Source organism: Abramis brama (genome assembly GCF_963993115.1).
Source record: "Abramis brama genome assembly, chromosome: 10".
NCBI lineage: Eukaryota > Metazoa > Chordata > Actinopteri > Cypriniformes > Leuciscidae > Abramis > Abramis brama.
In genome coordinates this window covers 7,794,034-7,819,513 of record NC_139972.1, presented here as the reverse complement: position 1 = coordinate 7,819,513, position 25,480 = coordinate 7,794,034, and the positions used below count along the sequence as shown (strand labels likewise).

General features: G+C 38.4%; 1 protein-coding gene across 5 annotated transcripts in view; it reads left to right on the top strand.

Moving 5' to 3' along the window:
* The window catches only part of LOC311090837 (uncharacterized protein), an 81,918-nt gene that overhangs the window by 17,743 nt on the left and 38,695 nt on the right, over positions 1-25,480 (top strand). Inside the window, exons 1-5 of one of the 5 annotated variants that reach the window (XM_084126401.1) lie at positions 4,236-4,501; positions 13,211-13,423; positions 13,630-14,409; positions 18,593-18,841; positions 19,096-20,534. The exons of 2 other annotated variants lie outside the window; for them this stretch is intronic. In XM_084126401.1, the coding sequence (XP_083982527.1) occupies positions 18,757-18,841; positions 19,096-20,180 (1,170 nt within the window). In that variant the 5' untranslated portion in view covers positions 4,236-4,501; positions 13,211-13,423; positions 13,630-14,409; positions 18,593-18,756 and the 3' untranslated portion in view covers positions 20,181-20,534. Of the gene's footprint in view, positions 1-4,235; positions 4,502-13,210; positions 13,424-13,629; positions 14,468-17,200; positions 17,675-18,592; positions 18,842-19,095; positions 20,536-25,480 lie in introns of those variants that run through there. 2 more of the 5 variants (XM_084126400.1, XM_084126402.1) reach the window with 2 other exon arrangements.

Sequence of the window (25,480 nt, the reverse complement as noted above, 5' to 3'; positions counted from 1 at the left end):
AGCGAATTCATACTGGAGAAAATCCGTACTACTGTACTCAGTGTGAGAAGAGTTTTAAACATTTATCAAGCTTTCACGCACATATGAAAAAATGTTTTATGTGAGCAACATTTGTTTTCATGTAAAATACATTAAAGTAAATTGAGATAAAAAAGCACTAAATCATCTAGATTCATTTGGTTAATTTGGTGAAAAGCTTGGTTACCTAGAAAGAGACATTCTTCTTTCAGACGAACACAATCTGAATTATATTAAAAAATGTCCTGGCTCTTCCAAGCTTTATAATGGCAGTGAATGGCTGTTTCTCTTTTGAAGTCCATAAAAGTGCATCTATCCATGATGAAAGTGCTCCATGCATCTCTGGGGGTTAATAAAGGCCTTCTGAAGCACAGCGATGCGTTTGTGTAAGAAAAATTTCCATATTTAAGACTTTATAAAGTAAAATAACTAGCTTCCGGCTAAACGAACATACGGATTCCACTTAAATGCGAGTAATGCGACGTACTGCTGATATTTTTGCTACGCAATGACGTACTACGCTATTTCTGACGTTATAAGTTGCGCATACTGCGTATGGCCGTTTGGCCTGAAGCTAGAATTTTACTTATTAACATGTTAATTATTAATATTTTTCTGACACAAACTCATCACTTTGCTTCAGAAGGCCTTTATTTACCCCCCGGGGCAGTGTGGATCACTTTTATTATATAGATGATAGATGCACTTTTATGGACTTCAAAACATAAACAACCATTCATTGCCATTATAATTCTGATTGCATTCGTCTATAAGAAGAATGTCATATAAACCTAGGATGACTTGAGGGTGAGTAAATCATTGGATAATTTTCATTTTTGGGTGAACTATTCCTTCAAGGGTGCTTTCACACGGGCAGTTTACTCGGGCTCGGACCACAGCAAACGAGCCCAGTGTGAAAGATGCAAAAACGGTAACTTCTCTGTAACCCAGTGTCACTTCTCTGTCTTTTACGGCCCTGACGAGAACGTCGGTCTCCTCGGCTGTGAACCGCTCCTGGCGCGCGCCTGGCAAATCCACCGTTATAATAGCAATCCGCCATGGAACAAGCACGCCTGCTCTTAAAGGGAATGTGAGATGATGCTCTGATTGGTTTATTTCACGTTACGCCCAAACCACACCTATGAACAGGGTTCCCGCGGGGTCTTAAAAAGTCTAAAATTCTGAACTTCAAATTTAAGGCCTTAAAAAGTCTTAAAAACGGCCAGATTTTCATCCGCGGTCTTAAATTTCATTTAGTCAGGTCTTAAAAAGGGTTTACCCTCGTTTATTTCCAGAAACGCTGGCCGCAGAAAGTTATTACAAAGTAGCAAAAAAGTATCGAGTCGTAGCCTACAAAGCGGAGCTCTAGTGCAGGGTCTCCAACACGTCGCTCGCGGCCTGATTGGAGGTCGCTCGCCAAGAGGCCGTTCACATATCGCGTCTTTTGCGCGCTCAAGTTCATTCAAATGTAGGCGCGCGGTAAGCGTGCTCATAATAGAAGCGACGCGCTCGTTTTTTCCAGGCGCTGTCTGAAAGCTCAGTCAACAGGAATGATGGGGGTGCACCCAAACACTACGGGTGGTGTTCTCTTCTCCGTAAATAAATCTTGTAGCAGAGCTACAGCAAGCGTTTCTCGGTGGTGGGAAATCCATTAGCCACTAAAACTTCTTTGTCGTTGTGGAGACGCAGGGCATGGTTGCATAGCAACGACAGACGCCACGGGAAAATCGGACCTAATTTTACTATTAATAATAAAAGATAAGCTAAAGTGCATTGTAAATGTCAGTAATTTATCTTTTTGGACTCATTCTTTTTATAAAAAAAAATATTTAAAGTCTGAAATATGTGAGGTTTATCTTTTTATAAAACCTTTTTTGTCAAACCTTTATTTTAACTTGTACATGTTAGTATATAACATGCAAGACACAAATATTCATTTTTAATGGAAATTTATTTGTTATTTGCTGGTTTTCGACATAAAACATGGTGAATTGATTTCATTGTGTAGTATTTGTACTTTTTGAACAGGATTCTGTGATAACCATGATCATTTTTGTCACTATAATCATGAAATTAAATGTTCATGCCATTTCATCTCTAGTTATGATCAACTAAAATCAACTAATTATGTGTTTTTTACAGTATAATATGCAAAGTACAATTTTCTATAAAAAAAAAAAAATTGATTCTGTTCTTTTCTCTGACACGCGTTGTTGGGTGTGGAAGGTTACTAATGTGATTTATCTGTAAATTAAATTAATGCTTTTTCAATTACTGAATTCATTGAAATAAAATTAGCCTAATTCTTTGATTTGAATCCATTTATTTGGTAATGCGTCGTGTAGGTCTTAAATTTCAATCTTTATGGTCTTAAAATGTATTAAAAAGGTCTTAAATTTGACTTACTGAAACCTGCAAGAACCCTGTATGAATAATGAAGCTACTTCAGACCAACCCATTTTAGATTTGCGAGACCCGCCCACAAAGTTACTTGCGTTTCGCGCTTGATACTTGCGTTACAGATCGTTAAAATAGGGCCCTAAATCTTTTTCACTTGGTAGACTCACCCACTAGGCCTTACAGTTCTCAACGGGTCGGGTCGGCCCGACAAACCCGACGGGACCTGCGGGTTCGGGTCGAAAATATAAGCAAATGACTAGGGTCGGGTCGGACCTCGGGCTTAATCTTTTCTGCTCAGTAAAAAAAAAAAACATTTATTAATCATCCCTGCTGTTCATCATAAAGAAAGTCTGGCTGCTGCGTGCAACGTGCATCATGGAGAGGGGCGGGGGCAGACTTTAGTCTGGAGAAGAAGATGGAGTTGGTGAAAGTAAACTTGCCGCAGGTGAATTCACCGTCGCTACTACAGGAGTGGGAAAATCAGAGGTCTGGAAAGTGTTAGTCAAAAATTGTGTGGTGTGAAAAGTAGCCCTCAGCAAAATCCCAAAATTATTACTAGTTGTTTCATGAAATATTTGAATGAACAAGCAGTCTTATACGATCTTGCTCAAATTGATTGGGACAAAATACCGGATGTTGATTGCGCATGGGAATATTTGTATGATAGTTTTATGTTAATTATAAATAAACACGCACCCATGAGAAAATATAGAGTTAAATGATGTGATAATCCATGGTTTTCGACCGCCTTATGTGTTCTCATTCAAGAGCGGGATGCCGCATGGGCTAAGGTATACATATAAATATATATATAATATATCAGCATCTATATAAATTGTCTGGATTGTAATATTGATAATACAAGGTTTAATTTTTATGCAGATGATACTATTATATATTGTTCAGCTTCCTCTAAGCAGCAATCTGTGGCTTTTTTACAATCTGCTTTCGATATAATCCAAAATAGGTTTTGGGCCTTGAAGCTGGTCTTAAATGCTAAAAAAAACTAAATGTATGTTATTTTCAAACTCAAAAATTTCCAGTAAAATTCCAGTCTTTTTTTTTACTTCTCAGGGGAGTCTGATTACATCAGTATCAGAGTACAAATACCTAGGTATTATTATCGATAACACTTATTTGTGCAAAAACACTTTTTACCAGAACCGAGCTTGGTAAAACTTGCCGCAATATGCCACAGCCTCAGAATGAAATCTTCTCCAGACTGAGATGAAGTTAAAAAATTTGGTGTCTTGTAGTCAATTTAAATTTTTATTAAGTAATAATCCACTTAATAAAATGGTGTGTAAATGTTTTAACTAGTTGGATGTTTTATGTTATATTTTTTTTTATGTCTTAACTTTGATGTATAAATGTCTATTTAAACTCAGTTGCCTATCTTGGCCAGGGAACTGCTGTAAAATAACTTTTAATCTCAGTGAGTTTTCTTTCCTGGTTAAATAAAGTTTTAATGGATTTTGTTGTTTTCATGAAACTGTTGGCTGACAATAAATCACGTTTAACATTGAGGTCTAATCTAATTCACCGAGATACACTCACTTTAAAGTTTCTGGCCTCGCCACTGCTGTATATCTGCATGTATTCAAAAGAAGACCCTATAATTATACTACAATTACATAATAAGAGAGACATGTAGAAAAAAAATACTGTAACTGTAATTGAGTGAAGGTGAATATATTGTTGAATCGATATATTATATATATTATTACTGAGCATTATTAATTATTATAATAGTGGATTTGGTCCATAAGAGAGCGGAGATGTGATTTACTGAATGCGTCCCCTTTAAGAAATCTGACACCGCGCGCACTGAGCATGCGCAGTAGAGAGAAGCGCGAGAGCCTCTCTATAGTTTTGTTTTCTCTCTTTTCTCTTATTCTTTTTGTTATCTCTTTTGACGCTAAAATGAATGTTACAGTCGAACACGTGAAAAGAGAGAAGCGCGAGAAACAAAAGACGAGCGTGAAACTAACCAGTTGAAGCTGAAAGTGACGCTGTTAACGATCGTGAATGAAGAACAAATGTGGAATATTTTCTCTGGATGTCGTATATTTCCAGACTGCAGGTCAGAGATGTTATATTTATCATGTTAGAATTTATATTTGTGTCGCCTAAATGTACATTGTTCTTAGTGTAACGTACAGATAAATCATTAGTTTTGACCAGCCTCTATTCAGTCTGTAACGTTACTCTGTACGTGTATGATTTCTGTTATCTTTGTTAAATTCCTGTTTCATTTGATTCGAATAATTTAACCTGTGACTTGTTTCATTCGTATAAAATCTGGAGTCACATAAAAATGAACAACCTTTCATATAGAGCCGTTTTAAATGCTATAGCCATATCAAAATGCTCTATATTTCTTAAATCAAGCACACATGGTCATTTAATTTAAGAACTGTAATTATTACAGTAGGCCTATTTTAGTATAAACTCAGTAAACTCGAATTTGGTAGATCTGGTGTCCCTAACAACAATTCACCAAATAAGAAAGCTTTAGTTCAACTGTTAATGACAGTGAATTATTCTGAAATACATTTAAATGATCATAATCTTGTGTTGTGTTGTGTTGTGTTGTTGGCCTCAATAACCTTTATTGCTGTAATATTAGGCTTGTTTGAGATGCGCCTTGCCTCGCCTGAAATGTAGTCGAGAGTAGGCGCTGCAGTGAGAGGAGGAGTGAAAAAAGCGCAGGCAAGCCGGACAGATCTCTCTTCTCATAGTGGATCTGACACCTGCGAGATCAAAGATTGATATCGCGGGATTCACGCTTGTGCACAGTGTTGCTAATAATCTGGATGCAATTCAAGTTCTGTTGCCTTTATATGAAAATATGTTATTATTATTTATATGATAATAATAAAACATATGTGTTTTTATTTATTTTATTTTTTCATAAAAATTACATTGCATAACCCAAAGAGATGAAGTACATTGCATGAATCACTGTCAGATAGTTTGGGAATATTCACACATAACATATACACATAAAACATGATATTAGAGTTTTAAAATCAAACATTTTAAAAGAGAACAATACATCATAGTTGTTTAAACCAATGAGCATTAAGCTGTGTCGTCAGCAAGTCGTTTCCCATCGTGCTTTTGATCAGCGCAGTCGGTAGAGAGCAACTGCGCTCGCCTGCAGAATCCGACACGTGCGCCTTGCGCTCGCGAGAGATTTTTGACATGCGTCAGCATGACATCAGAGCAAGGCGGACCGCACTCGGACACATTTCTAACCGGCATGCATTTCGCGCTGATCACCGGTGATCGGTTCTGCACAGATTTTGCTCATCTCAAACAAGCCTATTCACTTTATTAACAACTCTCTCAACTACATAATCGCTCTCTCTCATTTTCGCGATCTCTTCTGTCTTCCCCAACCCCGTTCTCGTGATATCACTACACTACATCCCAGTAGCGTAGCCAGAAAAGAGACTCTGGGTGTGCATCTGATAATCTGGGTGTGCCACATTTATTGTCAGATTATGCCAGCCTTATAAATATTCTTGTTTGCCGTAACCCGACCGACCCTGTTAATTTAGGACCGACCCAACAACCCCCCCCCCCTTTTAGTCCGTTGTAAACTTGCGTTAAGACCGACCGATTTTTTTTTTTTACTCTTAAAACAACTAATACAAATGCAATAAAGTTATATTAATTATATTTTAGTAAGTATTGTGAATGGAAATTGCCCATAGGCCTACATACAAACGTAATACGCTCTTTATTTTAAATAAAAACCTGTGGTGTCATCAATGATTATAAGGGCTGTAGGCTATATGCGAAATGAAACTGAAATCGCGACACTCAGGGCTACGAACCTGTGTCGCGGTCAGTGTTGGGGAAAGTTACTTTAAAAAAGTAATGCATTACAATATTGTGTTATCCCCTTAAGTTACTTTTTAGAAAAGTAATGCGTTACATTACATTTGCGTTACTTTTTTTTCATCTGGGCTGAGAAGGCAGAATCGTGACACACACCCCTTCCAACCTATGCTTTGCCGACGTGTTTTATTCATATATCAGACAAACATAGCGGAACTATAAAGTTTACTCTATTCTTCTCCGTTCAACAGCCACTTACTTTCATGTATTTCGGGAGAAACTGGGGAATTCAGGTGCTGTAAATCCGGCTGACAGGACTCTGAACTGCAGCGCTCATCGTTGTAGATCAAGATCATTTATAAAGTTTTTTAAACGAAGAATCGGAATATCAGATAGTTGGCATGGTAAGCAAGTTTGTGAATATTTTTAAAGGAAAAACGAAATAAAACGAATAGCGATACATCTGTTAGTTATTGTGGCTGCGGTGTGTCTGTCACGTGACAATCATGACGCCATGGAATCGTGACAATCGTGACGCCATGGAAACAAGGGATCAGGTTAAAATATTTTTAACTTACGCATGAAAGGGTTGATTTAAAAAATATATATATTCTAGATAAACAACAATAGGCCAAGTTTAGTAAAACATTTTTTATTGAGACTATTAATTCTGCATCCATTTTTAGGAGTGCCAGCTGCCACTGTGGGTGGCACCGGCACACCCTGGCACACCCGTGGCTACGCCACTGCTACATCCCTCCCTTTGTTAGTATTAGAGAACTTAAATACTACAAAATAACACATTACCCTTAGTTTTTAACAGCATTGTTACCGTTATTCTGAATACTGCTATATTGTTTCGAACTGACTAACCTGTCAACAAATATATTCAAACACTTACATAATCATGTCCTTGAAACAAGCAGGTTTCTTAACCACTCTACCACTCCGGGTAGTCAAAGGCTTGCTACAGGTGTCTGGTACTGTAACAGAAGAACTGTGTGGCTCTATTGAGAAATCTGACTGGACCACTGTCTCTTGAGTTCCTTGATTGCTTTGTTTTTCTGCTGGTTCTGGTATGCTCATCTCCAACTGAATGGGAACATGATAAATGTGCTTCACATTTCTCACAATCCTAGAGCCATCCTCTACACTGACCATTTCAAAGGAATTGTCCGATGTGTGCTTCAGCAGCACAAAACGAGTATCTCTATACTTAGAGTCCAGCTTACCATCTTCCATACTCGCCACATATACAATGTCTCCCAACTTAAAGTTGTGTTCCTTGGCTCGTCTTGTCATGTCTGCGTACTGTTTCATTTTCTCATTGTATCTTTTGTGATGACTTTCAATGTCTTTTGTTTCTCTTTTGTCTGTGATGAGACTAGGCAACTTCGTACGCACATCTCGTCCAAACATCGGATAAGCTGGTGTCTCCCCCGATGCTCTATGTGGTGTAGATCGATAGGCAAGAAGAATCTTTGAGAGATCTTCACTCCAATTCCTTCCCTCACTTTTAGCTGCTTTAAAGGCTTTCTTCAAGTAACAATGAAATCTTTCTATTTTACCATTACTTTTGGGGTAGTAAGGTGAGGCCTTGATGTGCTCAACTCCACTAGTTCTCAGAAATGCCTCGAAGACGTTTCCTACAAACTGCTTCCCGTTGTCAGTCACTACTTCCAAGGGATACCCAAATCGGGCAAATATTTTCATAATTTCCTTGGTAACGGTCTTGGAAGTGATATCAGCAATGACTACTGCTTCAGGGTATGATGTGTAATAGTCTATGACAGTAAGTATATAGACATTCTGAATAGGACCCACCAAATCAACACCAATCTTGGTCCACGGTCTAGGTGGTAGTTCTAATGGATGCAGTGGTTGATCTTCATGCAAAGGTTGATTGAGAACACATGCATTACAGTTTTTGATCATTCTTTCAACTTCCATGTCCATATTAGGCCAATAGAATTTGCTTCTCAAGAATTGCTTTGTGCGAATTACGCCTTGATGTGTCTCGTGTGCAATTTTCAAAGCTTGCTGGACCAGTGCAGAAGGAAGAACTATCCTGTGTCCCCACAGCAAAAGACCATCATGGGTTGACAACTCGTCCGAGCAGCGTTTGTATGAACGTAGGCTTTCAGGAATTGTAGTAGGCCACTGTCCTGTCTCCACTATGGAAATCAGTTGTGTCAAGGTAGTATCGTTCATTGTAGCTCTTTTAAGTTCCTCAAGAGTCAAGGCTGGTACATCCATCATATTTACAGACAACACTCTGTCCATATACGTGTCCACGTAACTGTTGTCTTCAGTTTCCGGTAAAGGAAGTCTAGAAAGTGAGTCTGAAACATTGTCTTTACCTGCAATGTGTTCAATCTTGTAGTCATATGGATACAGTCTCAGTCCAAGTCTTTGTATTCTAGGAGGCAGAAGCTTTGACTTCTCTGGATTGAGCATATAAATGAGAGGTCGATGATCCGTTTGAAGAGTAAATCTGCCTCCCCACAAATACGCTCTGAAGTGTTCCACCGCCCAAACGCACCCTAGGGCTTCCCGCTCTATCTGAGAGTAACGTCTTTCTGTGGGTGTTAGAGAGCGGCTCGCATATGCTACAGGTTTCTTAGCTCCATTTTCTTGTGTCTGAAGCAAAACTGCTCCAAGTCCGACTGGACTTGCATCACTGATCACAACTGTTGGAGCATTTATGTTGAAGTTAGGGGTGGGCGATATGGAAAAAATATCATATCACGATTTTTTCAGGAAAAATCACGATTCACGATTTTATCACAATTCTTTTTCATGTTGCTTTTTAAGACTATTTTGCAAATTACTGAGCCGCAATACAAGCAAACTAATATCCCCATTTAAAAAATATAGCCATACAAGGTAACAAAACATAAAAAGGAAAAAAAATGACAAAGTAGCATATTTTAATCAAGTGTATATTTAATGGAAGTGCAATTGTGCAAAGTAAGAACATTCAACAGGACTTGCATTACAATCAAAGACTTCTCATCACAAAATGAACATTGTTTTAAAAAAAATCAAACATTGGCAACAGCTGTAACAGTCAGTAGACAAACCCTGAGCAAAACCCTTGTCAGCATGTTTTTCTCTTTCTATTTTTTTTGAGGTAGCATCTAGCATAAAAAATATAGATAAACAGATGCATCAAAAACAATTAAAAAAATGTAAGCTTATTTTAAAAAGGTTAAATAAAAATGTTTAAATAAAATTTAACTAGTTATAAATGTAAGTACAGTCAGAGACTATAGCATTTGCTTCAAAAGGTAAAACACAACACAATAAATAGCTTAATAAAGAAAAGTAAAATACAAAATGTAAACTACCTTTTATCTCTTAAGTATTTTTTTTGAAGTGAAAAAAATACTTTAGATAAGATAAGATAAAGTGCAATGTGATTCAGAACCAAACAATCAACCAAAGGTGCAAACATGAATCCTGACTCTTTTAAACTTAGCAGCTTTAGAACAAACCTTTCACATTCGTGTAAAGTATATATCCTAAGAACGTAAAGTATGACTGATCCCAATCACAAATTTTTAGAGAGGAAAACCAGTTGATTGACTCTATCTGGCTTGAGAGTTGCCCTCTGGCATGTGACAATATTGCCACCAGTGCTAAAAGCTCTTTCTGAGGGAGCACTTGTGGCTGGAATGCACAAGTACTTTCTAGCAAGTTGGCTAACTCTTGGAAAGTTTTGCCTCATGGACTTTCCACCATTCCAAGGGATTCACCTCACTTTCTGCATTTGGTATGGACACGTATCCCTTCAATTCCCCTTCTATTGCCTCTTTTAGAGAAAAGGAGTTTGATCCTGAAATTTCAGATGCACAACAAGCACCACCTGAGGTTTTCAAAAAGCTGGCAAGTGATTTCTTTACTTTCTTGTGTGGGGTTTGTTATGCGTCAGGGCTCTGTGATGGGGAGGCAGATGTAGGCTGTTGAACCGATGCATCTGGATACTGTACGGTCAGCAAAGACTCCAGCTCAGATACAGCTCTGGCTTGTATTCCCTCTATCTTGACGCTGTCAATGTATTGGGTTTTGAACCTGGGATCAAGAAGCAAAGCCATATCCAACAGGTCATCAGTGGTGGGATCCTGATATTTGTCAGTGAGGTAATTGAGAATTGTTTGCTTCATTGTTTTTGTTAGTTCAGTGTCATCATCATTCAGGCTCAAGATGTTGACTTTCAACAGGGAAAGCACTGGCTTTACGTAGGACACACTCACATAGTCCTCACCAGAGAGTGCATCAGTGAAGTCTCTCAGTGGACTCGCCTTTTTCACAGACTCCATCACGTCAATGTCTTGCCATGATGGGACCAAATGCCTCGCCTTCCGGTCTACCTTCAGGACCTGCGAAATGGCCTTTTCCTGGTCAAGCACTCTCTCAATCATGCTGAGTCTGGAACCCCATCGTGTAGGGGATTCAGTGATGAGTTTCTGTTTAGGTAGTTTCAGCTCAGTTTGAGCTTTATTTAATTCCCTCTTTTTCTTCCAATTGAAAGAGAATGTACTGACGACTTTCTTGCAGATAGATGTTATGCGTTCAACACGAGGGTCTTTGGCACTTTTTTCGAAAAAAAATAAAATAAAATTCATTGATTAGATTTATTTACATTTTTATGCACAAAGGTTTATATTTTTTCAATTGTAATATTTTATTGAAACCAAACAAATTGTGCTACAACAATACCATATTTTTTCATATACAAAACATTTAAATAATAATCCAATTTATATAGTAAACTAGTCGCATCATTTTACTCTGTTCAGTGTTCCTAATGTACCTTTATTAGTAAATATTTAGTATTACAAACAAACTTCTAAATTCCAGTGACAATATTTTATTTTTAGTTTCACTCACCAATAGCTAGGTGAAGTCTGTGCCCAAAGCACTGCAGATGTGTCCAACTGTTGAGCTCCAAGGCCCTCACCATGTTAGCCCCACTGTCAGTGGTCATGCAGGTCATGTTCACTTCTTTCAGTCCCCAACATTCAAGCGCTTCCCTAAGGCCTTGTGCTATGAACTCTCCCGTGTGGTCTTGTGGGAAGTATGTTGTTTCTAGACACGCACTGCACAACTTCCAGTCATCAATGAAATGAATTGTCAGACTTAAATATGGTTCTGAAGTGCGACTAGACCATAAATCAGCTGTTGTGGCAAAAAAAATTAACATTTTGAACTTTGTGTTCCATCTTGTTGCGGCTTTCTGAATACAGCCGTGGAATGGCCGTGGCAGAAAAATATTTGCGGCTGGGAATCTCGTAACGTGGATCTACGACTTTGAGCAGTCTTTTGAAGCCCTCGTTTTCCACAGTTTTTATGGGGATCATATCCTTGGCCAGGTAAAATGTCACTGCATCAGTTACATCTTTCCAGCGCTTACTTGTCCTGTCATACGGAGTTCCCTTCTCAAATACCTCCTTCGTTAGAGTTATTTGTTTAAGCCGTGTAACGTTAGCCTCTGGCTGCTGCGCGGATGTAGGCCTACCTGATGCACTCTCGGGGGGTCCCTTCACAGTTTGACTGTCAGCATATTATTTAGGGTGTTTTCTTTTGAGGTGGTTAAAAAGATTATTTGTGTTGCCGTCTGACGTGCGAATCTTATCATTGCAACATTTGCAAATAACTGTTGTTTGCGCTGTGTCTGTTATGGAAAATCCAAACCATTTCCATATTACCGATGTTGAATTTTTTTTAGGGATCAACTCCTCTGTGTTTTCATCCATCGTCCCTGCGTTGCTAAATCTCACGAGCAAGTAGTTTATGATCCTGTCAACACGCCGACATCTAGTGCGCCGCGCATCGCATGTTGTTACGTAGCTGAAAAAAAGCCATAGATCTGCATCTGATAGAACGTGCACTGTAGCGCGATTCAACGATATTTCTGAAAAAGTGAATCGTGGAGACATTTTAATCATTCACGATTAAATATCGTCATATCGCACACCCCTAGTTGAAGTATGCTAGGCCTGGCTCACTAGTTAATTCTTTTTTCAGTCTTTTAAATGCATTTTCTGCTTCAGGTGACCACTGCCACTCTTGTCCTTGTCTGGTTTTTTTGTGTTCACACCCAAGCGATTTTCGCTGACGATGAGCCGAGTGAACATGCAAATTCATTCCCTGACATTAGATGGCGCTTAATGTAAAACAGAAATACCCCGGTGGCGATTGTCAAACGTTTGTGGGAAAAAGTTATAGCCTATGTACATGAAAGACAATTAAGTGAAATGAAACTAACCATCAAATTCCCATTTGCTCTGCAATACCACTCCATAACAGTTCTCTTTTATCAAGATTTTTGTAGTCACTGTCGCGTTTGTCATATAGTTATTTATGTTCCGACACCAACGAGACCAGCAGCTCTACATTCATCTTGCCTTGCATCTTCCTCGTCTTATTTCTTCCCGGCGGCAGTGTAGAGGTGTAGACACTACTTGGCGTATATCTTCTTCGCCGTTATGTATGTGTGCTCGGCAAGACCGTTTTGTGTTTGAGCGCCCCCAAGTTGTGTTTTACTGTAACTTCAGAAGCTCCGGACACGTGAGCAAAAGCGCCAATCTCATTGGTCGGATAGTTTTTGACGCGGCGCGTCAAACCAAAAAAACGAACCCGAGGCGTTTTTTAAAAAGTGACGCTTTTACGCGTGCCGTTTTTCGCGTCGGTGTGCACACTCACATTGGCACCCTTTGTTTAGTCACGAGGCGCTAAACGTCGGCGAAAATCGTGCGCGAAATTCGTCCCGGTGTGAACAGGCCTTTATTATATTCTAGGTTACATAAAAATGATATTTTATATGCTACTAATATAACCATCAAAATGCTCTATATTTGAACTACATTAAAGACACCATCTGTGTTTGCTGTTAAAGTAATCCAGTATAAGTTCAGTAACTTATCTTTGATTTTTCCAGATCTTGTCCTGTGGGCGTCAGTATCACACAGTGATCACAGTTCACACCTGCAGTGAAGCCCCTCACACAACAATTCACCAATAAAGCAGTAGCAGGAGTAGCAACTGAAATCTGTGTGACTGTTAAAGATGGAGTTTATTAAAGAGGAGATTGAAGACATGAGTTATCCAGAACCATCCAGAATAAAACATGAAGATATCGAGGAACAAATAGGTTGGTGTCCATTCTTGATTCTTCATTGTTGACTGCTTTCGTAGCTCTGAAATATGGATGACAAATGATAGAGAAATGCATCTAAATGATCATAACCCAGTTTTAATCGCATTAACAAGTGAATGACAGAACCGAACTTTGTGTTTTTTAATTCTCACATTTAACCTCATTGAACTGATTGTAACTGATTAATATGTTTATTTTAGACCAGATGGAAGTGACGGAGCAAAGACAGAAACTAAATGACGTAAAGAAACACTTTGACTTACAAACTCAAGGAACAAAAGCCAATAAGCTGCACTCCTGCTCTCAGTGTGGAAAGAGTTTTTCACGGCTGAACAGTTTTAAACAGCACCAGAAAACACATGATGAAGTGAAAGACCATGTGTGTTGTGACTGTGGGAAGAGCTTTACTACAGCTGGCAATCTGAAACAGCACCAAAGAATTCATACTGGAGAAAGACCTTACAAGTGCTCAGTTTGTGACAAGAGCTTTGCTCGGTCTGGACACCTGAAAGAACACGAGCGAGTTCATACTGGAGAGAAGCCATACCACTGTACTCAATGTGAGAAGATTTTCAGAGATTCAAGCAGTTTAAAAGATCATCTGCGCGTTCACTCTGGAGAAAAGTCATTTAACTGTGATCAGTGTGGAACAAAGTTCATTTTGTCAAAACATCTGAAATGTCACATGAAAGTTCATTCAGATGAGAAGCCTTATGTGTGTTCTCTCTGTGGAAAAAGTTTTTCACGGCTGAACAGTTTTAAACTGCACCAGAAAACACATGATGGAGTGAAAGATCGTGTGTGTTGTGACTGTGGGAAGAGTTTTACTAGAGCTGCCTATCTGAAACGGCACCAAAGAATTCATACTGGAGAAAGACCTTACAAGTGCTCATATTGTGACAAGAGTTTCACTCAGTCTGGATACCTGAAAGTTCACGAGCGAGTTCATACTGGAGAGAAGCCGTACTACTGTACTCAGTGTAAAAAGAGTTTTAAACATTTATCAAGCCTTCACGCACATATGAAAAAATGTTTTAAGTGAGCAACATTCGTTTTCATGTCAAATACCTTAAAGTAAATTGATAAAAGCACTATATCATCTAAATTCATTTGGTTAATTTGGCGAAAAGCTTGGTTACCTAGAAAGACTTAAAGGGATAGGTTAGTTCACCCAAAAAAAAAAATTCTGTCATAATTACTCAACCTTATTGTAGTTCCAAACCTGTAAGACTTTCGTTCATCTTCAAAACAAAAAATGAAGATCATTTTGATTAAATCTGAGAGCCTAATTTCAATCTGTTCATCATATAAAGCGTCCGTGTCTCTTCAGAAAATGTTTGACTAAACCGCTGGATTCAAATGGATTATATTTACGACCTCTTTATGAACTTTTTTGAAGTAGCAAAGTGGTTATTGCATAGCTGTTAATAGCTTTATAATGGCAGTGAATGGCTGTTTCTCTTTTGAAGTCCATAAAAGTCCATCTATCCATGATGAAAGTGCTCCATGCATCTCCGGGGGTTAATAAAGGCCTTCTGAAGCACAGCGATGCGTTTGTGTAAGAGAAATATCCATATTTAAGACTTTAGAAAGTAAAATAGCTAGCTTCCGGCTAAACGAACATACAGATTCCACTTAAATGTAAAGCACAACTTATGCGAGTAATGCGACGTACTGCTGATATTTTTGCTACGCCATGACGTACTACGCTACTTCTGACGTTATAAGTTGCGCATACTGCGTATGGCCGTATGGCATGAAGCTAGAATTTTACTTATTAACATGTTAATTATTAATATTTTTCTAACACAAACTCATCGCTTCAGAAGGCCTTTATTTACCCCCCCGGAGCAGTGTGGATCACTTTTATTATGGATAGATGCACTTTTATGGACTTCAAAACATAAACATCCATTCATTGCCATTATAATTCTGATTGTATTCGTCTATAAGAAGAATGTCATATAAACCTAGGATGACTTGAGGGTGAGTAAATCATTGGATAATTTTCATTTTTGGGTGAACTATTCCTTTAAGGGTGCTTTCACACGGGCAGTTTACTCGGGCTCGGACCACAGCAAACGAGCCCAGTGTGAAAGATGCAAAAACTGTCACTTCTCTGTCTTTTACGGCCCTGACGAGAACATTGGTCTCCTCGGCTGTGAACCGCTCCTGGCGCGCGCCTGGTTAATCCGCCGTTATAATAGCAATCCGCCATGGAACAAGCACGCCTGCTCTTAAAGGGAATGTGAGATGACACTCTGATTGGTTGGGCGCAAGAGTCATTTATCCCGTCGGTATAATAGCAACAGCGCCCAAAACCCGCCCACAAAGTTAATTGCGTTTCGCGCTTGATACTTGCGTTTCAGATCGTTAAAATAGGGGCCTAAATCTTTTTCAATTGGTAGACTCACCCACTAGGCCTGACTCGAAATCTCTGGAAAAATCTACTTTAATAGATCTTGTAGGGCTGGGCTATAAAACGATAACGATAATTATCGCGATATAATTTTTCTCGATAAAACGATATCAAGAGTTCGATAAATGTTTGATAATGTTTGCGCCAAAAGCGGAACGAAACTCATTTGAACCGCGCGCCACACGGACCATTTATCCGCTCGGCTCAAAGTCCAAACGGCAGCACAGCCGATGCGTTTACTCTGATTGCTCTCGTCACGAGATCCAATGAGAAGCGCTTGAATTCAGCGAAGAACACAATGTCTCAGTGATTTAAACCAGTTTAAAGGCAGATGAAACGGCACTGACAAACAGGAGAAACACTGTGCGTAACTATACAGTCAGAAGGCTTTTCCTTATACAAATTACCATCATTTACCATGGATTTACTGTTTACTGTGAAGTTAGCCTAGTAATATTAACTGCACCATGAAATGTGAGATATATATTGAATTGTATTATATTATTAATGTAGACGATGTATTAAAGGACTGATGGAATATAATTACAGTATTTAATAATGTATTTAGGCTACTGTTTTTCATACAAATACCATAGAAACCATAAAGTTACATTTTGCCATGATAGTGAGGTTATCATGATCTCTAAATGCATGATACTGGATGACCAATGGTTAAGTTTAATAAAACTCAAACAGTCAGAATATTACATTTTACCAAATAAAAATTAGCACATGCAGAAACTAAGAAATTAATTCTCCAATAAAGATATTTATTTTGTTAAGGAAAAATGACAAATGTTTGAATGTTCTACCTCAGGTTTGTGAAATGTTCACCTGTTTGGCAAGTGTTTTTGTCATGATATGTTCTGACAATAAAGAGTAGTTTAAAACCACAATTAACGCTCTGGTTTCTACAACTTTCACTTAGGAGCAAAAATCTGCCTTTAAACTTGAAAGAAATAAAGATTTGACTTTTATCGTGATAATTATCGATATCGACTGATATAAAAAAATATATTGTGATATTTTTTTTTGGCCATATCGCCCAGCCCTAAGATCTTGTCATTACAAATGTCCCATATAAATACTCTTCAGTTTCTGTATTCGCAAATGATATCAGTGACCACTGTGTTGTGGCAGTAGTTAGAAATACTATTATATATTGTTCAGCTTCCTCTAAGCAGCAATCTGCTTTCGATATAATCCAAAATAGGTTTTGGGCCTTGAAGCTGGTCTTAAATGCTAAAAAAAAAACTAAATGTATGTTATATATATATATATATATATATATATATATATATATATATATATTTGTATGTCTTAACTTTGATGATGATGACGTCGCCACTGCTGTATATCTGCATGTATTCAAAAGAAGACCCTATAATTAAGCTGCAATTGCATAATAAGAGAGACATGTAGAAAAACAATACTATAACTGTAATTGAGTGAAGGGGAATATATTGTTGAATCGATATATTATATTTATAATTACTGAGCGTAATTATTATAATAGTGGATTTGGTCCATAACAGAGCGGAGATGTGATTTACTGAATGCGTCCCCTTTAAGAAATATGACACCGCGCACGCTGAGCATGCGCAGAAGGGAAGCGCGAGAGCCTTTTTGTTCTCTCTCTTCACTCTTCTTTTTTTTACGCTAAAATGAATGTAACAGTCGAACACGTGAAAAGAGAGAAGCGCGAGAAACGAAATACGAGCGTGAAACTTTAGCCATTTGAAACGGAAAGTGACGCTGTTAACGATCGTGAATGAAGAACAAATGTGGAATATTTTCTCTGGATGTCGTATATTTCCAGTCTGCAGGTCAGAGATGTTATATTTATCATGTTAGAATTTATATTTGTGTTGCCAAAATGTACATTGTTCTTAGTGTAACGTACAGATAATTAAATCATTAGTTTTGACCAGCCACTATTCAGTCTGTATATAGGCATATTGTGCATTTTTTTTCCTGTTATCTTTGTTAAATTCCTGTTTAATTCATATATGATTCGAATAATTTAACCTGTGACTTGTTTCATCCTTATAAAATCTGGAGTCACATAAAAATGAACAACCTTCATATAGAGCCGTTTAACATGCTACTAATATATAACCATATCAAAATGCTCTATATTTCTAAAATCAAGCACACATGGTCATTTAATTTAAGAACTGTAATTATTACAGTATTTCAGTATAAACTCTGTAACCTTGAATTTGGCAGATCTGGTGTCCCTAACAACAATTCACCAAATAAGAAAGCTTTAGTTCAACTGTTAATGGCAATATATGATAAATTAAATTAAATTATGAGCAATATATGATGTAATACATTTAAATGATCATAATCTTGAATAGTACTTATTATCCACATTTTAATGGTCAAGTGTTAGATTATTTCCTTTTGTGCATCATTCTCAGTCCCTTAAGGGATTCAATTAATATCTAAACTAATCAGAAATATAGATTCTAGATTCATAGGTCTAACATAGACATTTCTGTTGTCTTGTGTTATATTTCTGATTAGTTTAGATATTAATTGAATAATATAACCTGTGCCCCGTTTCATCCTTATTACATTCTAGGTTACATAAAAATAATCAACCTACTGTTTTTTTTATATACTACTATGTAACAACTAAAATGCTCTATATTTGAACTACATTAAAGGCACCATTATGCGTTTTGCTGTTAAAGTAATCCAGTATAAATTAAGTAACTTATCTTTGCTTTTTCCAGATCTGGTCCTGTGGGCGTCAGTATCACACAGTGATCACAGTTCACACCTGCAGTGAAGCCCCTCCCACAACAATTCACCAATAAATACTGGGAATATTCCCATCATCCTACAAGAGAAGGACAAACTCCAGGAGTAGCAGCTGAAATCTGTGTGACTGTTAAAGATGGAGTTTATTAAAGAGGAGATTGAAGACATGAGTGATCCAGAACCATCCAGAATAAAACATGAAGATTTTGAGGAACAAATAGGTTGGTGTCCATTCTTGATTCTTCATTGTTGACTGCTTTAGTAGCTCTGAAATATGAATGACAAATGATAGAGAAATGCATCTAAATGATCATAACCCAGTTTTAATCGCATTAACAAGTGAATGACAGAGCCGAACTTTACATTAAAGATACTTTATACAGACAGGTGTCTTGTTTCCTGCTTGCTAAGTGTATTTAATTCTCACAGTTAACCTCATTGAACTGATTCTAACTGATTAATATGTTTATTTTAGACCAGCTGGAAGAGATGGAGCAAAGACAGAAACTAAATGACGTGAAGAAACACTGTGACTTTGTCAAAAAGCTGCACTCCTACTCTCAGTGTGGAAAGAGTTTCCAAAAGAAAGGAGACCTTAAGACACACATGAGTATTCACACTGGAGAGAAACCGTATACATGCACTCAGTGTGGAAAGAGTTTCCAAAAGAAAGGAAACCTTAAGACACACATGAGTATTCACACTGGAGAGAAACCGTATACATGCTCTCAGTGTGGAAAGAGTTTTTCTCGAGCATCAACTCTCAGTGATCATCTGAACATTCACTCTGTAGAAAAACCATTCACGTGTGATCAGTGTGGTAAAGGTTTGAATTCATCATCACATCTTTCGCAACACATGAAAGTTCATTCAGGTGAGAGGCCTTATGTGTGTTCTCTCTGTGGAAAGAGTTTTACACAGCTGAATCAATGCAAACAGCATCAGCAAACACACAATGAAGTAAGAGATCATGTGTGTTGTGACTGTGGGAAGAGCTTTACTACAGCTGCCTATCTGAAACTGCATCAAAGAACTCATACTGGAGAAAGACCTTACAAGTGCTCAGTTTGTGACAAGAGTTTCACTCATTCTGGATACCTAAAAGTTCACAAGCGAGTTCATACTGGAGATAAGCCGTACGACTGTACTCAGTGTGAGAAGAGTTTCAAAGATGCAGGAAGTTTAAAAAATCATCTGCGCATTCACTCTGGGGAAAAGCCATTTAACTGTGAACACTGTGGAGCAAAGTTCCTTTTGTCAAAACATCTGAAATGTCACATGATAGTTCATTCAGGTGAGAGGCCTTATTTGTGTTCTCTATGTGGAAAAAGTTTTTCAAGACAGGGCAGTTTTAAAAAGCACCAGAAAACACACGATGGAGTAAAAGATCGTGTGTGTTGTGACTGTGGGATGAGCTTTACTAGAGCTGACCATCTGAAACGGCACCAAAGAACTCATACTGGAGAAAGACCTTACAAGTGCTCATATTGTGACAAGAGTTTCGCTCAGTCTGGAAACCTGAAATCACACGAGCGACTTCATACTGGAGAAAAGCCGTAATTCTGTACTCAGTGTGAGAAGAGTTTCAAACATTATCAAGCCTTCACACATTTATGAAAAATGTTTCAAAGTGATCAATTTATTTTCATTCGTTTTCATGTCAAATACATTAAAGTAAATTGAGATAAAATATGGAGTTTTTCATAAAAACACTATATCATCTAGATTCATTTTGTTAATTTGGTGAAAAGCTTGGTTTACTAGTAAGACTTAATGGGTTAGTTCAGCCAAAAATTCTGTCATTAATTAATCGCCCTAATGTTATTCCAAACCTGTAAGACTTTCGTTCATCTTCAAAACACAAATGCATTTTTTTTTTTTAAATTAAATCTGAGAGCCTAATTTCAATCTGTTCATCATATAAAGCGACCGTGTCTTTTCAGAAAATGTTTGGCTGAACCGCTGGTGTTACATGTATGATCTGTCTCTCATGTTTCATTAGCTGTGTCCCAATGTGAAGGCTGCATCCTCCGAAGGCCGCATTTAAAGGCCGATTGCGTCACAGCGGCGCGATGAAGGCTACCCTGATTCAAAAGTGACGCCAAATGCACAGTTAAAAGCCACAAGTTTTTTTATCTTATAAACTTAAACTTAACTCCTTCGTCACTATTGCGTGGCTTCATTTGTCAGGTGGTTTGAGGCAAAACTTGTGCTAATATTAGTTTAAAAATTGTTTCAGGGAGCAAGGAGCAGACAGCTCCTTAGATATTTTTTAGCTATATATCTAAATTAACCAGTTTCAAAGGTGCTGCATCCAAGACAGCTTGGTTAGCCAGTGCTGACTGTGATGTACATTTGCCAAATGGGATCCAAATTGGGTGTAATTTATTTGGGCCATATTTGCTATGCCATGTGTGGGCCACTTTAGGTTCACATTCAGATTCGCCAGTGATTACGGTCCCACATCTTGCCAAAACTTGCCCAGATTGCTGCAACATATGTGGGCCACATTTGGTGTACACCCAGATTAGCCTTTATCTATTGTGCCACATTTGTTTTTTTTTATATTTGGGCCATATACATTTTTATCATATGAGCTTACATTCAGATTACACATAGCCGTGAGCGCCACATCTTTGCCTAAAAAGGCCTGTGTGTGATTTAAAATGTTTGAGCCATATTTACCATGCTGCATTTTGTCCATAAGAAGGCCTGCAGTGCTGCATAATTGCCATCATTACCTACCTTATGCTATCTGGTTTATTCAGTTTATTCACATTGTCAAAGGCAGCCAATGAAGACCATTGGCTTGCATTATGCAAATTTGTTACATTATGTAACAGAAAGTGAGACTGGAATTGCTGATGACTCGTTACGGCAGTTCGAAATCGATTCTTTATTTTAGGAGGCAATATCTTTATTTGTTGTGAGTGTAAATCTTTAAAACTTAACAGCTAAATAACACACTGCCTGAAAGGTAATATTCGAAAAAAGCACAATAGGGGTGCTTTAAGAACAAGCCCAATTCAAAGGGGATGATAAAGGGTGCTAAGTAAGCAAGTGCATCCTCAGTTGAGCAATGTAGCCAATCGCAGACATAGTTGTTGATCTCTTGAATGAAATGGCCAATCAGAGGTGTTTAAGTTAGTCAGAATTAGCTCACCACTCACAACGCCAGAGTTTTTAATTCAGTGCTGAGTTATGCAGCAGGCTTGCGAAACCTCACATTTACAAACAAAGTATAGACACAATGTAAGTAAGAGATTTATTATGCATTTGTTGGCAGCTTCATTGATTAACGGAAATTTGTGAGATTGCGATGAACTGACAAAGCGTCAGCGTTTTAGTGATTTTAAAGGGAGTGGTCTTGCCTCACTTTCGAGGCTACAGCTTGTATAATCCCTTGAATAACACTATTGTTTTTCATGCTGTTAAAATCAGAGGCAGACTGGGGCTAAAAAAGAGCCATCACACCCGGTCTGCAACACTCCACACCATAAATCCACCAGTACTTTTGCACAAAGCAATTATTAACTAACTTAAAACTCTAGCACAATACAGAAATATAAATGTTTGAATTAAAATGCTTATCATTAACATGAATGAATGACTAGCATACTTCTTTACATTATAATTTGTCTTTCCTGTTGTTCATGGCAAATCACTATCACTAAAGTTCAGTACATCAGTCCATATAACACAATGCTCTTTCATGGCCTAAAGAAGACATGGTCCATTCTTGAGGTTATAGTATTTGTCCTTTCAGGAGCTTGACATCTTTCATTTTATGGAATAGAGCTTCAATTTTTATTCCTGTGATCAAAGCTGAATTTTCAGCATCATTACTTCAGTCTTCAATGTACAGTGTGCAGAAATCATTCTAATATGCTGATTAGACGCTCAAGAAACATTTCTGATTATTATCAATGTTGAAAGCGGTTGTTCTGTTTCATATTTTTAGCGCATTTCACAATCAAACACTGTATTACTTTACTGTTACTCACCGTCCCCCTTTGAGTCTGCTTGTTCCCTGACAGAAGACAAGACCAAACAGACAATAACCATGAGTGACATTTTATTCGACCCAGCTACTCTGCTTCTTTCCATGACACAAGATGGCCGCCTGATTGAAGACTATGTGGATGAGTTCCTAGAGCTCTCCCACTTGGTGCCATGGAATGATGACACAGTGAAGATGGTCTTCTGGAGTGGATTGGACAACCATATGTTTCGTCAGGTATCAGTGAGTGTTACAACATGTATGACATCTGGTATGATATATAGATAATGAGCTTTGGCTAAGTGGTTCATCCCTTACTGTTAGCGAGTTTGAAGATGCCAGCTCCACTCAGCTGCTGTCACCCCAGTCCACTCCAGCCCTTGTAACACTGGTGGCTTTTTTCCATCGAGCCACCACACACCACAAAACTCTTCCCAAGTCCTTCGCCATCATCACTCTTCAAGCAAGTCCCAGAATCCAATCCAATTCCTGAGTCTGTTCCAGTGACAGCAGATCCCAGAGTCCGTTCCAGTGAAAGAAATTCCCAGAGTCTGTTCCAGTGAGAGAAATTCCCAGAGTCCGTTCCATTGAGAGAAGATCCCTGAATCTGTTCCAGTGAGAGCAGATCCCCGAATCCGTTCCAGTGAGAGAAATTCCCAGAGTCCGTTCCAGTGAGAGAAGTTCCTGACCTTAGCCCAGAGAGTGCAGCACCGACCATAATGGCTTTTGCATTTATGTGTGTCTGCGCTCCAGCCCATAAGCCCGTTCCAGTTCACAACGCCATAGCTCCTCCCAAGAAAAGGGTGGGAAGGGTTATATGCAGTGTTAATTTCATTGATGAATAATTTTCGTCAACGACATTTTTTCACAGATGAAAACGAGGTGATAACTAAATAAAAATTATTTTTTAATGACAAAAACTATGACGAAAATCTATTGAGATTTTCATCAACTAATAAAAACTAGACGAAAATGTTAGATAGTGACGATTTGGGAAGCGATCCAGTCAGAACTGATGTCCTGCGTTTGTGGTAGATGTGCACATTTGTACTGTAAAGTGCTGATCTACCCAGCGGGACACAGTTGGCATGCGCTGCATGTCTCATAAAACGTAAAAAAATGCAAACGTCTGGGAGAATGAGTAGAGCAGACATATAGATCTGAATAAGAGTGATGATGCAAAAAAGAGCTCTATTCGGTACGGTTTTCTGTGCGCACACACCCGACCTGAAGCGTGCAGCCATTCACATAGACACCTATACAGCGCGTGAGTACTGAATTGAGCTCTCTTTCGTGTCTGAATGGAAAAATACACTAGCCTGGCTCCGCCCTGGCTGGTGCGCTAGTTTGAGTTGCAGACATACGCCACGACCAAACGTTAGCATTTGGTTATGGCAGATCCAGAGTGGCTCTGGGCAGATCCAATAGTATTAAACATCAACAGAGTACCCGCCTTCAAGAAAGTTAAAGGAACACTCCGACTTTTTGGGACTTTAGCTTATTCACAGTATCCCCCAGAGTTAGATAAGTCCATACATACCTTTTTCATTTCTGTGCGTTCTGTAAGTGTTATTTGACGCACCCACCGCTAGCCTAGCTTAGCACAAAGACTGGATGTAAATGGATAATGGTAGCATACTAATCCCAATAAGTGACAAAATAATGCAAACATTTTCCTATTTACATGTTGTGATCTGTATAGTCACAGCGTGTACAAATAACAAGGCTATATGAGACAGAGACCATTTTTAATCGTATAAATACTGGGAACTATATTCTCACTAGGCGTAGGAGCACAGCTAACGTTACTTGGGCGGAGTGATTAGCGCCGCACACGAGACGCCCTGTTGATGGTTCCGTAAACAAAACAAACGTGACTAACTAGCTAGACGTGACTCGTGATCATGGCTGATTTTGAGGAATTGTCAGAGGAATTTTACTGTGTATCAAACCAAGATCCAGAACCATATAGTTTTGAGCCAGAATACACAGACGAGGAGTTACAAACTTTGGAAGCTGTAAGACAAGATGCCGAACAGATTGATGTCGAAGGGAGAATCAGAACGAACATGACCTAATGGTCAGCTGTCCACCAAGTAAGTGATTTTGTTGTAATGATCATTCATAGTTCAATGAAATTGTAGTATAGCCATTGCATATAGTGTGGTCATGACAACACAATAATAACAATAAAGGGGATACATGGAGCCCCTATTCACGTAATAGTGTCACTCACTACTAAGGTTACATTACATTAGCATGGCACTGTTACAGTATGGCTAATGTTAGTCATCTCAAAACATAACGGAACACTGACCGCAGCAACAGGTGACCCAATTTGTCCTGTCTTTATTATCGATGGGATGGCTGTATCCTTTAGCACGCGTTTCATGGTCCGTGTGGCAACTTGCATTTTTACAAAATAGTCGTCTATAGTAAAATGTTCAGAGCAAACGAAATACTTTGTGATGCTGTTTACAGGTGTGTTTAGTAGCCATCGATTCATCAGGTCAGCGTTTTTGGTTGGAATTCTATGAAACATCATAGTATTACCTGGTCTCCCCTGTTTATTGTCGCAGCTCTTTACAATACAGCAAACACCCATGATTGTAAACTATAAATTCACTATCTAGTAATTGCTGACTCTATTACTCCAACTCTGAGCGAACTCTCTGCTCCTCACCACAGGGCGTCTCATGTGCTGCGCTAATCACTCCGCCCAAGTAATGTTAGCTGTGCTCCTACGCCTAGTGAGAATATAGTTCCCAGTATAAATAAGATTAAAAATGGTCTCTGTCTCATATAGCCTTGTTATTTGTACACGCTGTGACTATACAGATCACAACATGTAAATAGGAAA